The sequence below is a fragment of the Anopheles maculipalpis genome, chromosome 3RL, assembly GCF_943734695.1.
Source record: "Anopheles maculipalpis chromosome 3RL, idAnoMacuDA_375_x, whole genome shotgun sequence".
NCBI classification, from domain to species: domain Eukaryota; kingdom Metazoa; phylum Arthropoda; class Insecta; order Diptera; family Culicidae; genus Anopheles; species Anopheles maculipalpis.
The window spans coordinates 57,022,192-57,037,063 of record NC_064872.1 but is presented as its reverse complement, the minus strand read 5'-3'; the positions used below and the strand labels follow the sequence as shown (position 1 = coordinate 57,037,063).

The window sequence follows — 14,872 nt, the reverse complement described above, 5'->3', positions numbered from 1 at the left end:
GCATTATTGGCATTATGGACTTTAGCGTGATCGCATAACAAGTAACATTAGGTGATGTCTGGCCGATATTCTCTGGACATTAAATCTAAGTTCTCCTAATAAATAGGGATCGTCGATCGTTCCTAAAAGAAGTCCTGCTATGACTGTGGCTTGATGAAAGTATCGCCGATGTTCCGGAGACTCGAGGCCTAACAGTTGACAACGCTCAGTGTATGATGGGAGGGAGGAACTATCGGCCCATCCTAACTTACGAATCGCGAAACGTGTGAACTTTCTTTGGACAGCCTCAAATCCGTTTATCCATTCGTTAGTGTATGGACAGCACACAGGTGAGCAGTATTCCAGGAGCGATCGAACCAGCGAGCAATACAGAGCTTTTAACTACCGAGAGTCGTCAAACTCACGAGTCAGTTTGAATATTAATCCTACAGTTCTATTGGCGTAATGAGGTCCAAGGGACTTTTTTTGGTCAAGTAAAACACCTAGGTCGTGCGTTTGTGCAGTTCTTGAAACGCATACGCCCTTTATATGATGATCATAATTAACCATTGATTTCGCGCGCCCAAAGGACAAAACGAAACACTTTTCGGTACATAAACTGTAGAGACAAACAGTTGAGGACGCACCAGTTGTTGAACACCGAGACAGCTTGCTGTAGTTTAGCACAATCTTTGATCGATTTTACGGGAATGAACAGTTTGACATCGTCAGCGTATAACAAATAGCAGTTGTCTGGAGTTTATTCAATAGTATATCGTGCGATATGCTATCGAAGGCGGCTCTAAGATCGGTTTATATGCAATCGACTTGAAAACCCTCGTCCATGCGGTTCACACACTCAGTGACAAATCGTACTAAATTTGTAGAGGTGGAACGTTTAGGCATGAAACCGTGCTGTTCTTTCTTCTAGTAGCCTAGAGACGCTTTAAGGATACATTCATTGGCGGTTATTTCCATTACTTTAACAATCGCGCACATTGATGTGATGCCTCTGTAGCTGGTAGCAAGCTGCCTATCGCCCTTTTCATACAGAGGAATCATCCATGACGTCTTCCAAATGGTCGGGATCTAAACCTTTGTCCATCGATAAATTGAACATCCTGACGAGAAGGGGACATAACGACTTACTAATAAAACCATCCAATGACTTCGCGTCAAAAGATCTATTAATCTGTAATACCAATATTAAAACTGCTCTTCGCTCTTTCAGTTGCTAATTTCTTTGTGTAAATAATACATTAGCATTAAACAAATTACATGGTACTTGTAAAAAGCAACATAAATTGCGGATTTCACCGTTCCACGGCACGGGTTTGGAATTATTTTTAGTATGACATAGTGTTTTTACTGCATTCCAAAGTGTTTACAGTTTTAAGAAGGGTCTGAATCATATTATTTTAATCTCAAGCGATCTTAATAAGGTGCCGGGGAAGATCTATTGACTTTAATACGATCTCAACCATCTTTATTGCCATAATTATTAAAGCTGTGTTCCATATTTGATAGCCATATTGATACACCAATCAAGTATTGCATAGCTTTGTATGCGGAAATGAAGATTTAAATATCTTATTGAGCAGTTTTCATATAAAAAATTTGGAATAAGATTTAAGGCACATATGAGATCAAATTCCAAACAAACTATTGCTTATTTTTCAGAAGATGTCTCCGGGACTTTATAATATTTTGAGGTTCCAAGTTGGATTTCACGACCAAATTTTCATGGTTTCAGTTTCACTTCATGCGTAAGGAAATTGATTGATCTTAAATTAAAATCGAATCTGCAACATATCAGCTGATGATTGTACGAGACAAACGAGTAAAGTAGAATGGAGTTCTCTCTCCAGATCGTATCGAAGTCTACACATGGTTTTAAGAAACAGTCTTAACATCATTCGGTAGACAGGGCCCTTTTAGTTTTAAAAGATTTTTATGATTATTTTATTACGGTATTGAAGAAAGAGAGCTCTTTAAGATATTATTAATTGAATAGAAATAACACCATTGTAACAACTATGATAAAACTTGAAATAATTCTTATAATTGTTTAATCCTTTTTGTTACTTCAATTCTAACACAATCTTTATAGGTCCAAAAACGTTGACTATTCACAATGCGATTTGCTGCAAACGATATAAAATTTTTTGATTTTCCTGAAGTTTTGTTTCTCTCCTTTCATCCCTTTCTTCTTTTCTTATTTAACACAAAAGAATAAAAGAAAACTATATAATTCCCAAAGACACAGCACTCAAACCGTATCGTGACACAACGTTCCCCTATTGTTACCGGAGTGCGAAAGATCAAAACCGTACGATAACAATCAATATCACGTATCCGGCTGTACGGGGCGGTACGTCCTCGAAATCCTTTCCCTTCTCCAGCCCAACATTTGCATTTGACAGCTTAATTTTAGTCGCTCACGTGAAAGACACCTCAATTTTCCCAGGCTTCTTCCATATTCTACCAGCCCAAACTATCCATTAAACGGCCAACCGAGCAGACCGCTTGTCCCGGTTTGATGTCGGACGGTTTTTGCTTCAATTATCGGTACCAAAGTGTAGAAATCAAAAAGGTGATTCTTACGCATATTTACGTCACCCTTTGAGATGCTTCTTTTTCCTGATGCTCTAGCCTATTCCAGTACAGGACAGCGGACAGCCAGAACGCACAATGCGATAAGAAAACAAAGCTTTCTTTTCCTAAGCACTCGAGCTGTGTCCTTTGCGCTTTCCGCCAAAAGACGTTCGGTAGTCAGAGCCACGAGGACTTGTGTGTTGTGTCGCACTGTTCAGACTTAAAGCGAGCCTAACCGAAACAGAACAAACCGTAGACACCCGTTGTGCGAAAACAAAACGATTTTCCCGTGTGTATGCGTTGGGATTTTTGGAAAAGCAAATTTTCTGCATAACCGCAATTGTGGCGAGTTTTCCTTCCGTACCCTTTTTCTTGCAAACGTAGCTGCCCAAATCAGGAAACGCAGTTTGCCAAAAGGTGGGAAAAATCAACAGTCAAAATTGGAAAAGAATCGATAACGGTTCTCATCGCAGCTTTTCACTGCGCGCAGAAGAATCAGAAAGTTCGATTTTTCCTTCCGGCGGTGGGTTTCAACCTGCTTAAGAGAGTTCTACAGGGTCGGCCATTCTACAGTCAACCGGATTAGGAGTAAGATTTGAACGGGTCGGGCAAGGTGAGGCAACGTTCACCCACCACAGTGACATATTGAAGGAAACAAGTCCCCGGAGGCGATAAATGCCAGAAGCTATCGGAGCGTGTGCAATCGTTCGTTTCGGGGGGCGGCGGCTGGTGTTTTTTACGTTTTGTTTCCTGCCGTAAGTTCCTTTTTGTTTATGTCCACCCTTCTTCCCACGTGCAATATCGTTGCGGATGCATGGCTACCGAACATGATCCTCTCTCTCTTTTCTTTGTCCTGGGACGCAGGTCATGTTCAAACTGTGACACCGTGTGCGACAGTCCCGGGAGTTGGCAGGCCACGTGGCAAGTGTTTAATTAACCCTCTAATAACTGTTTATGACTCCCGTGTGAGCACATGTGCGTGTGTGAAAGGACTTGGTTTGGTCAACGGTCCTTGTTTCGGGGGTGTGTGTGTGTGTGTGTTGGTAATCCATGCCATCTTTTACGTCAACCAACACGCTATTGGGTGAGCATTTAAAGCCAACGCCAAGAGACTAGCTGAGGCGAAGGGAGCGTGGACTAATTTAATAGCTGATGACATGCTCCCAGTTAACAAGACTTCCTTTGGTGACGTTGGTTGTTTGTAGGGTCGCACACTAGGTGTTTGTTTTTTGGATCCAGCTGACCTCCGAAGATCTCGTGGGATTTTTGACGCTGTTTGCCTGCAACCGAATCGATCGTATGCAGGGGAAGACGCCAGCTAATGTTCTTCTGTTTTGGGAGCCGTTTTGGAATATCTCGGCTAATGGAGGAAGATGTCCCCATCGCTAGCAGTGATTCGTCATTGAGCTCGAAATTGCTTTTAATTTCCGCTGGCCATTGTATCACCGTAATGTACGACATGTACAGAGCTCTTTCTCTCTCTCTCTCTCCCTCTTATTGTTGTGTCCCATGATCAAGGGGAGGTGTGAGAACCACTAGCCCCAGGGCATGCGCGATGTTCGATTATCTCGGTCTCCGGGATGTTGAGCCGCCCGTTCGGTGTCGGATATCGCGTCCTGCTCTCTTGTTTCGCTGCTGGATGTAAAGCCGCAGGGAATGATGGGCCAATATTGACGTCGGCGTAGATGTTGCTACATTCGTTCCCTCAAGGCATTGGTCGCTCTTTCTTACATTGGGTGCAAAAGTGAAGGGAAGGGAAAAAAAAGGATGGTAAACCAACGAACAAATCGTGAGCGACAAACAGCTTGTCTGATGTCAAACGAAGGACACGCGCTGCCGTTCAGTGTCCTTTTGAAGTGCCGTCAGAGTGGAGACCAGGACTCATCGGGCAGGCAACGTATAATTTAAGCTGTTACAACCAGGCAACATTTTCAGCTGTAACTGTGGGCGGTACAGTGCATGGGACTAGGTTGATGGAATAGCTGATTAGGACAGTGATTGGATCAAGAGCATCAGCTCGACGGATCGAGTGTATCGGGACAACAACAACAAGAAGTAAAAAAAAAAAAAACATTCGCTCTCTCATCGGAACAGCAAGGGAAATTGGTTGTAAACGAAAAATTAATTTGTTGTACTTTTTTCTTCATCTTAGCCTACACACTCTATCGTGTGGGGAATGTTTGTTTTGACATGACATCTTAATTTGATTGAATTATGTACGATTTTTAGGGTGAAGTATAATCTGTCAGGCAATCAATTATAGATCAGAGATGCTCATATGAATGAGTTAAATCGTACCAAGTTTATTAAAATAACAATTTTACTTTACTTTACTTTACCTAACTTTTAAAGCTTTAATTAACGTGCCTGACTTTCTCCATGTTTGTTATTTCCTGGAAAGCAATCGTTTCTACGCATCAATTCCAATACACAACAAGATCTTTTAATGAAATTGTCCGATGAAAAACTAGCGGGTTGTTTGTTCTATCCACAGAAAAATGATTCCCAAAACAGGAAACTCGAATTTCTCAATTTTACCGAATCCTGTACGTAGGATTTTCGTGTCCCATCAATCGACTTTGGCCCACGGAACAGTTCATCAATTGTTCTTATTTCATTGTTACGTAAAACGGGCAAACGGGAAAACCCAGCATCAGCACGATGAAAATATGCAAACGATCGATGAGCACAGCGTCACACGAAGGCTTAAACTGGACGACGAAATACAAAAAAAACCAAAAAAGCGGCGGAACCGATATTGGAATCGACTGAACCTCTCTATGTTTGGAGCTGATTGGTTCCAGGGAGCTTTGGTGCGCACCAAAAAAAAAAAATGCCTCCCAGCAAAAACGCAATAAAAATTGAAACTGACCAGCATCGAATGGGGAGCGTAATGGAATGAGTGAAAGATGAAATGAAACGTTTCCTATGCGTGTGGCCCCAGTGTCCTGTGGCTGTATTCCGTCCACGCTTCTTTTGTCATCCCAATCACCGATCCCGATCGACTCCGTAGAGTGGTTTCTAAAATTAAGACAAAAAAAAAGAACGCACATTGCTCTTTTTCGGTGCCAGCCGTTCCGGTACGATGCGGCTGATGGACGGCAAATGAATTTTTGGTTCCCGGGCCACCAACAACACTGGAGCTGGCTGCACGGGGGACGAGGGTGACATGAATGTTGACAAAAATGGACACGCTTGATGCAATAAACATCAATAGGCGCCGAAGGTACACCGGAACAGGGATACAAATTTTTAGAGATGGTTTTTCCTTCACTCAAGTGCTCGCTTCGTGCTCGATCCGTACGCAAAGAAGTCATTTTTTTTTTGTACCAGAGCACGAAATCAAAAAATCTCCCGTTAAATGTGTGTGTGTGTGTGTGTGTGGCTGCACGAAATGAAATGAGTTTGCGCTTGCTCGGGGGATGCCGGTTTTCCTCTCGAATGGAATGCGTTTCAAGAAACATGGCCGCAAGTTTTTTTGCTGAAAACCAAATCGAACGCAAAATGCAGACAAGAGCAGAACAAACCGGCCATAATTGAAACTATGGCATGAAATAACCATTTTAATTGAATCTACCGATTGTGAACGCTGCACGGATCGAATCGTTTTGCGAATCTCACAACAGCTCAGACCAAACAATGACGGGTGGGTTTTTCCAGCATCATTTTCCTGCTCCAACACACCAACACAATGCACAATTTGGTTCGTTTCTGTATCGTACTGAAATCAAATATTTTGATAATCTAATCGCAAGTGTTCCACATACACAAGCAGGCAGGCTTGAGGATGATTTGTAGTTAAAATTGATTTTAAAACGTAATCCAACCTCACAGACGACGACGTGAAAGTTACGCAGAACACACACACACACACACAAACTGCTTCACCGGTCTGCAATGATCGAAATCGTTTACCGAAGAAATTATTTAGTTTGCCAGCAAACGGCAACGCGGATACGGCTCATCCGCGCTCATTCCTTGCGTCCATTTTAGTTGCCGGCCTTTTGGGCGCCCGGAGTATGGAAATGAGTTTGACAGTTGCCCGTTGCTGTCGAATCCTTCACGCACACAACAAAAACAAAAACATTCCGATTGCTCTCTAGTTTGCTCGTACCGATGGTTATTGTTTAGCAATTTTCAGGTTCATTTTTTTCTGACCACAACCATGCGGAAACGTTTCCATTTTGTCCCTTGAAAACGAAATGAAATACATTTCAATCCCATCGTACCGCCGATACGGGCGACAAAAAGCGGATCCAATTTGAAGAGTCAGTTTAACTAAGGGTCCAGATTTGTGTTTGTACTTGCGAGTATGTATGTGTCGGTGTGTGTGTGTGTCGTTTTGGGACAGAACGGCAGATTGTTCGCCCCGAAATGGGATAGTTTGATTTGCGGAGATTTTGCTACAACTAGTCCCACCCTAGACCCTTTTCCCGGGAAATCCCCACAAACCGGTGCATGCGTGTGTGTGTTTTTGGGTGGCCCTGTGGTAGTTGGTCCGCATCCCTGCACCTTGAAACATTCGAAGCGAAACTATTATGCAAATGTAATTAAAACTTTTCGATCAGTATTTACACAGAATTTTAATTAAACTAAATCACAGAACCCTAAAGAACCTGCAGGCCAGGCGGTACGGGCGGGAAGGCTTGGAAGAACGGCCGGTTGATAGTTGACAGCAATCAGACTCCAATCAGAACGGACCGAGTTTGGCCTCGGAATGGGTCGAGACATTTCCAGAGCACTTACGTTGGGTGCCGTTGCCGATTTTAATTTAGCTTTGGGGAAGATTTCGGGCGCAGATGGGAAGATTTTGTGTGCGATTGGAATTATTGTGCGGTTAGCTAAATGGTTTGACGGTTTCGTATTGAGTGCTAATGGATTTGTCGCCTTTTTTTTTTTTTTTTTGTTGTCAAGTTTTGTGTAATGTTTGCCGACAAATTGTAAAAGTTTTATTTGCTTGCACACTGTAATTTCACATCGAATGGTGAGAAATGTTCTTATAAAATCCGTTCACGCCTGTCTGTATGCAATCCGCAACACGTTTAGAAAGATGCTTAGTATTCGTTTTATTCTTGTGAGCGATTTTTACTTATTTACCTTTAAAGTGATATTAAAATTAAAGAAGGTACAAAAATCAACTTCTGCTGAAATGTCTGGGCTGACTACTTTAAGAAGTCAAAACAAGCAGTTTCTTTCATGCAAATCTTGCCAGAAGTGAAGCCAATTTTCTTTCCTGCTAAAACTGTCACCCGCAGACGGGTATCGTGAGTGAAACAACATGACGTCGAGCACTCGATAAAAGAAGGAAGCAGGCGGTAAACTTGGCCAATTCATTCAAACCATTTCCTCGCACAGCAGTTCTTTGTGTCGAGCGTACCGTCGCGAAGATTTGGCTTATTATTTTGAATTCTTATTTACCCGTTCATTTTGCCTTGCCCACGCTACGGGCTAACACCATCCAGATGTAAGCTGTTAGTAGCACTTAATGATTCGACTGACTGTCACGTGAACGTGTCACGACGTGTTTCTGTGCGCCAACACGGATTTAGAAACAGCTACAGGCTGCTCTAGTGCTTGCTTCAAGATTGAAAGAATAGCTAACCGCGCACACGCCGGCCAGACCGGTGCGGGCTAGTAATGAGGGCAAATTGCTAGATTAATTGATTGGATTAGTCGAGCAATTAGATGCCACAAAGCGCTAATGAGCGCCAAAGCGTCGGCCAGCAAAACATTCCACACCGATCGAAGGCAATAACGGACCAAGACGGATGAAACGGTGACAGAGCCCGCCACCGGTCAGACTATTTCTGGAACGTACCGTCCGTCACCTTCCGGCGTGACCCTAATTGACGGATTCCTTTTGCCAAAGCTTAACGTGGCTGGTCGCATCACCATTTCCTGTGGTGGAAAATCCTCCGAGGCCCAGAAAGCAATTACTTAGCGCACTAATTAGGATGCCTTTGGATGGTTTGGGAAAAGGAGGCGCCCAACGGATGATGGCGGCTGATCGGTACGGTCGCGGTTTGATTCCGCGTCGGAAAATGTCTCCATCTACAGCTTCGGAGAAACCTGGCTAGGTAAACGTCAACAGCAACGTCTCCATGGCAGCTTTCTCTGTCGCGATGGAAGCGAATTTGATGGTTAAATTAATTATTTAATTCACGGAATTAATTTACTTTTAATTTGCATTGCTGAACAGCTGAACATCTCCGATGAAGGAGTGTAAGCGTCCCACTGTTTCGTGCGAGATAGTCGTCGATCCTAGCCACAGACTCTTTTGCTGTCTGTGTTCGTCTTTTTTTGTACGTTGCACTGAGAAAATGAGGAACTAATTGCATTTCTTTGCTCTTTTTGGCGCTGGATACGCTGGAAGTGTTGAGGTTGGATGCTGCCTCTCGCTTAATTTTGTTTGGTAATGACTTTTTATCCTTCAAGAGGTACGAGTTTTGTTAGATGGATAAACGCGATGTGTAGCGTGTGTTATGGTTTTTAATTATCCGATTTAATAATTTAAAAAATATTAAATAGAAATGCAACGACCTTTTCTGTCGCACGCTAAACATTTTCAATAATAATAATCTTTTTTGTGTGACAACTCATTAAACGATATTCTCTTTCCTACTTTTTTAAATTTGCGTCTTTTTTCCCCCATCCTTCCACAAACCCGTCCTATGATAGCTTTATCCCCAACTGACGGGTAAAGAATCATGCAATTAACCATTCTTTGCGCTTTTCATAATCCTGTGTTCGTAACAGGCATCGCTAGGAAACGCTCAGAAAGCAACTTACCGAAGCTTTTCTTAAGGTGTTTCCCTCGTTTCCCGTTGTCATTCACCATTTCCCCGACACCATGGATGGATGCTCGGGAAAATGTAATTAAACGCTCATAAATGAAACGTAATTTCATTAATTTTCCCACCTTGCTCACGCTTGCATTCGCGCTTTCTTCTCGCTTTCGCCACAGGTTTGGTTTCAAAATCGACGTGCAAAATGGCGTCGCCAGGAGAAGTCGGAAAGCCTGAGGCTAGGGTTGTCCCACTTCTCGCAGCTTCCTCACCGACTTTCCTGCAACGGTGGCAACCTTCCGGTCGATCCGTGGCTGTCTCCACCCCTGCTATCGGCACTACCAGGTAACTATCCAAAAGGCAATGCAATGCCATAGCGATTAAGAGTTTCCATTATGAGCTAGGGGACAGGTTTTTCGTTTTTATTTCGGATTTTTTTCTTTTAAAGCTAGTTAACGATCTTTTGACGAGTAAAATAGTAATCAGGTGAACTAAATTATAATTGATTTCGTTGTGATGTACCATTATCAAAAACAAATCTGAAGTCAATCAACATCCTTTTTTGAAATTTTTAATTCTTATTCTAATTATTTTATTATTATTTTACAATTACAATGCTAATATATTTGATATATTTTAAATACTTCATTACTTTATACTAAATTACGAACAATTTGTCAATAATTTTAAGACACTCAAAATAAACAGCAATGTTTTAAAAATAATTCATTCTTACGGGTTTTCGGCGTTTTGTAGGGTTCCTGTCGCACCCGCAAGGAGTCTATCCGAGCTACTTGACGCCTCCGCTTAGCCTCAACCCGTCCAACCTTGGCATGACTAATCTGGGCCTGGGCCACCCGAACGGTCCACAGAACCTGCGCATCTCCCCACAAAGTATGGCCGCCATGTCCCCCCAGATGGCAGCCGGAAACATGCGCCTTTCGCCACCGCACGTTAACGGATCCCTCGGGGGCCCTCAGAACCTCTCGATGCCACATCAGCCGGGTCCACACGGTCCACAACCTCCAACGCCACGCCATTCACCGCTCGAAGGTCCGATGGGAAGTTTAGCCGGATCACAACCTCCACCATTACCACCTACCGCAGGATCGACCCCCATAACCATACCGATTTCATCGCCCCAAAATCTTTCCCTTACTCCGCCCGGGCTACGCTCCCCTCCACCCGGTGCAACGACAGCCTCCTCGCAGGCACATCTGCAATCGCTCAGCCCAAACTCACCCTCACCGACGGGACTAAAGATTGCCAAGCTGACCCCGATTGATCCCGGCTCGGAAAGCGATACTCCTGCAACAGCCGACACCTCGAAAGCGGCACCGGCTACGGCGTCGACCACATCAGCTGCGGCACTCAACATGACCGTTAACCATCACCACTCGTCGGATATGCGCACCAACTCGATTGCGACCTTACGAATCAAAGCGAAGGAACATCTGGAAAACTTAAGCAAAGGCATGACCACGATGGTGTAATACATCGGTAGATGATGTGTATTCCTGTACATAGTGTAAGCGTAATTAAGTAGAGCGAGAAGAGATAGAGGATGCGAGCGTAATTTAATAAATCATGTCCACTGCTCATATCATCCAAGCTAGGTTAACGTAGGAATACTCGAAAAAGCACTAACCGAACATGTGATCAGGAACAGGTGTTTTGTTTGTAAATGCATGTCATAAAAACACAAGGAACTTAATGGTAAACGCATGATTCAATCGCAAAAGCCTTGTTCTTGACAAGTTCAACGGCGTTCATAAAATCAACACTCACAGCAAGCATCAAGAGGCAGATAAGGGATGATTAAGCTACTTGTAAATATGTTTAATTTCTAGTACAAGACGCAATCGGATTTTTCAGGTGCGAATAAAACCATCCCCTGTAGGTTTAATTTAATGTAGACAATTTAATGAACACGCTCACATCAAGGCAAGGTAGCAAACGTCGTGCAAACGTCATAACATGTTCCCTGTGGGCAAAAGACTGCTTTCCTTAAAGCTAGCTGCTTTCGGATAATACAAAGCAAAAGAAAACATTCAAAAAAAAAAAGAATAATGGAAGGAATTGTTTGCTTATAAAAATCTGCACAATCAATGCCACCATTTCAAAGAGAAAGAGGAAAATAAAGCATTTGTTTTGAAAATATCGACCGTTTTGTGTGGCGTCGTTTTGCTGTAGCTCCTATCCTGAAACTACTTCTCGTCATGTATCGCATGTATCGCCCTCTGTCCGTTGAGATGTAAGTAAACTAATTGCATCGATTCTTGACAAGTACTCCACCTTCTGTTCACCCAGCAGCACACCCACAGCAACCTGTCCGATAAGTACGAGAAATCAGTTTGATTAGTTTGTGGAAACTCTTGGTCCATCATGTCAGCATCTCATAGCCTCAGCTGCATCTCCTGACTTCTGCCGCCGCGTGATGGATTTGAATACGGTATCGATCGGTACATGAGCAAACAATCATTACCATTTTATTGTTTTATTCATTTCGAGCAGCTGCTTGTTTCGCTTGAGAAATAGAGTAATAGTCTTTTTTCTTGAGAATGCCTATGCCTTGAGAAGTTTGAAAGAAAAAGCAATCGATAGAAGATGAGAAATATGTGAGACTATCGCATAATTCTGATTTAGTTAATATTTCGGTATTTGTACAATAAATGTCAGTGCTTTACTTAAAAAAAAATTGGAAAACAGCTGGTCTTTTTTGTGGATTATTTTTTATGAAACTTTATATCAAATCAGATTGTTTAACTAAACTATACATTGCTGCTTGATTAAACTTAACGTTAACACACTAACAAAACATACTGAATTTACAATTTCCCATGATCAAATATTCCTTTTTAAAATATATGCGATGAATTTAAGCAAATGAATAAATGTTTGTTCATGTTCATGTTCATAACTCAAGCAAAAGATTAAATTGATTTTGAGAACTTGAGAACTGAAAACTATTGAGCTTTGTTTAATTTCAGCCTATAATAGGTATCGTCATTATTAGTTTATAGAAAACAATTATTTGAATTTTTATTAATTTTTCTGATTATTCAACAGGGACCAAATTCGTAAGAAATCATTGCTCGAACACGGTTCAGTACTATTTGATACAGTATCCATTCGAGCACTTTTTAAATGTTTCAAACTACTCAAATATTTTTCTATTATAAAATATCTCGATTAGTTTTTGGGATACGGAATTATTTTAGAGAAAGGCGTTTGACAATGCTTCTGTGTTTGAACTGCCTGGTGGGTTGATTCATGCTCGCAGTTATGATTCTATGAAATTCGATTTTAACAAGCATTGCCAGTCACATCCAACGAGTCCTTTACCACCTTCGTATAGGTTATACCCGCCTTACACACTCCTACCTCCTAGAAAAATCTAGTCCTGCACTCTGCAGCTTCTGTGGTGTTAACATCACCGTCCGCCACATCCTCACCGATTGCCATGAATACATGACACACTGAGTCACCTGCCGATTAGGCTTCGATTATGCGACAATCTTATCACCCGACAAACTTCATCAGAACCGCCTTATTCGATTTCTAAGGATCAGTCATTTATATAGCAAAAAATAAGCCATAGTTTTAACTTATCCATTATCATATGCCATAATCGCAATACCGTTCCATAATATTTAAGCCACATATACTATAGTTTTGTTTTAGATTAAACCATTTTTATGCAGTAGAGAAGCGAATGTAGTCTCTAAGACTCAAAGCCTCTATGAATAAACGAAAAAAAAAATTGTGACTAGGATTATTTATTAACATTGTTAAATGCTAGTCTGAGACGGTTCGTCATATTGTAGCAGTTCTGTTACACTTAAGTTTAAGGACGTGTGTAGTAACTCGTGAGGTTCAATCAAGAGGAAAAAGATAAAAAGAAATTATCCAACTAATAAAAAAAAATCATGTTTATTGAAGATGTACAACAACATTCTTTATGCTGTAGGTAGTTATTCTATATACACTCAAATTTCATCTCTTGTCGTGAATTAAATGAAATCAGTTGTGGCTGCAATTGCTTTTGTTTCTCCCCTAGTGAAAACTGCATCCAACCCTTAGTTCAACTCCCAAGTTCTATCGAGAAATTAAGAATATCCGTCTAAAGCTGATAAACTCTTGTAGTCAACTGCTCGAAATTTCTACGACCGTTTGAATTGCTATTTGGGTAGCTTCACACAGCTGCTCGAATGGTTCTTCATAGAATGTTGAGCTTTCGACGATGTTTAAAGAGGAGAAAACATCGCTAAAGTTGTATTTCAAATACAGAACAAAACTGTAACGTACATGTTTTACTTCTGATATTGCTTAAACCTATGGATCAAGTGAAGTGTTAAATAATGCGAATAAACGTAACCAACATTTATTTGTTTTCTTTCTCCTTTAATGCTTATGCTTTCTTAATCTTATTTCTGTTTCCTGTCATTCTTATGTTAGGCTACATAATCAATCAGATAAGGGACGTTCCGTTCTAAGGATGGAGCATCGAACCCCTTCACCCCATTCTCTGAACTTATTACCCAACTATATTTAGAGTAAGCAAGAAACGCCAGGACCACAAGATTGAAGAGTGGAAATAAGAAAAAAATCACAATTCTGCTGGAAGGGAAACGGTCCAAATGGGATTTGATACCGATCCTATCGTTTCTACTATTGATTTATTTATTTATAAGCATGACGACTTGCGCCGTAATGCCAATATCATTTCTTCTAAATTATCTTAATTTAATCTCGCTCACCACAAAATACCAATCGTTATGCGTTAAAATCTTCTGCTTGACTTAACGACCTCTTAGGTCATGCCGGCCATCGAATCGGCTTACTAGACTTGCCGATACAACGAAATCGTATAGTCAGTCCTCACTACGGGAAATCGGTTCAGTCGGAATTTGAACCTCGGTCCTGCCGTGTACAGAGTTAAGGCGTTTAAATAAGATCCTCAATTTTGTTTGGACTAATTACTTCAGAGAATCAATGCACAAAATAAGCATTTCTGTTTATTTAATAACATTTTCCTGGAACATTTTTTCCCCTATTAAACTACAAATTACGACCCATGTTTTCACATTACAATTTTATAGCATTACAGATAGAATAGAAATAGTACATAAAAACCATAAAAAAACAATAATAAAGCAACAGGTTGCATCCACAAGTTAAAGACATGAACCAAAAATCATTAGCAGTTACCTTGTTGAGGTATTCTTGTTTCATTTCATTTCTTCTATATATAACCCATCGGTTTATAATACACCCTGGACACTAATTTTACACACAAAGCTAGGTGTTTGTTCTTGTTTTCTTTTCGCGTGGGCAGCCAGCCAGTATATCATAATTGTTTGTTTTTGATTCTAAAGATAGATGTTAATCAATGTTACAACAATTATGTTCAATGTGTGTGACACATGACCCTTTGATCACTTCGTATTTTTATGTTTCGTTTTCATCATCTTCTACTACTTCGAACGAGGGTGAATGAAACTCGATTCGTT

General features: G+C 41.3%; 4 protein-coding genes across 5 annotated transcripts in view; 2 read left to right on the top strand and 2 right to left on the bottom strand.

Moving 5' to 3' along the window:
• Positions 1 to 10,852, top strand: part of LOC126561576 (retinal homeobox protein Rx) — a 49,035-nt gene extending 38,183 nt beyond the window's left edge. For both annotated transcript variants that reach the window (XM_050217809.1, XM_050217808.1), the window contains exons 5-6: positions 9,539 to 9,704; positions 10,116 to 10,852. In XM_050217809.1, the coding sequence (XP_050073766.1) occupies positions 9,539 to 9,704; positions 10,116 to 10,852 (903 nt within the window). The remainder of the gene's footprint in view (positions 1 to 9,538; positions 9,705 to 10,115) is intronic.
• LOC126562565 (D-aspartate oxidase) overlaps positions 1 to 14,872 on the top strand; it is a 199,821-nt gene that overhangs the window by 38,666 nt on the left and 146,283 nt on the right. The window lies entirely within an intron of this gene.
• LOC126562960 (charged multivesicular body protein 4b) overlaps positions 1 to 14,872 on the bottom strand; it is a 130,014-nt gene that overhangs the window by 20,176 nt on the left and 94,966 nt on the right. The window lies entirely within an intron of this gene.
• Positions 1 to 14,872, bottom strand: part of LOC126562961 (charged multivesicular body protein 5) — a 225,250-nt gene that overhangs the window by 149,551 nt on the left and 60,827 nt on the right. The window lies entirely within an intron of this gene.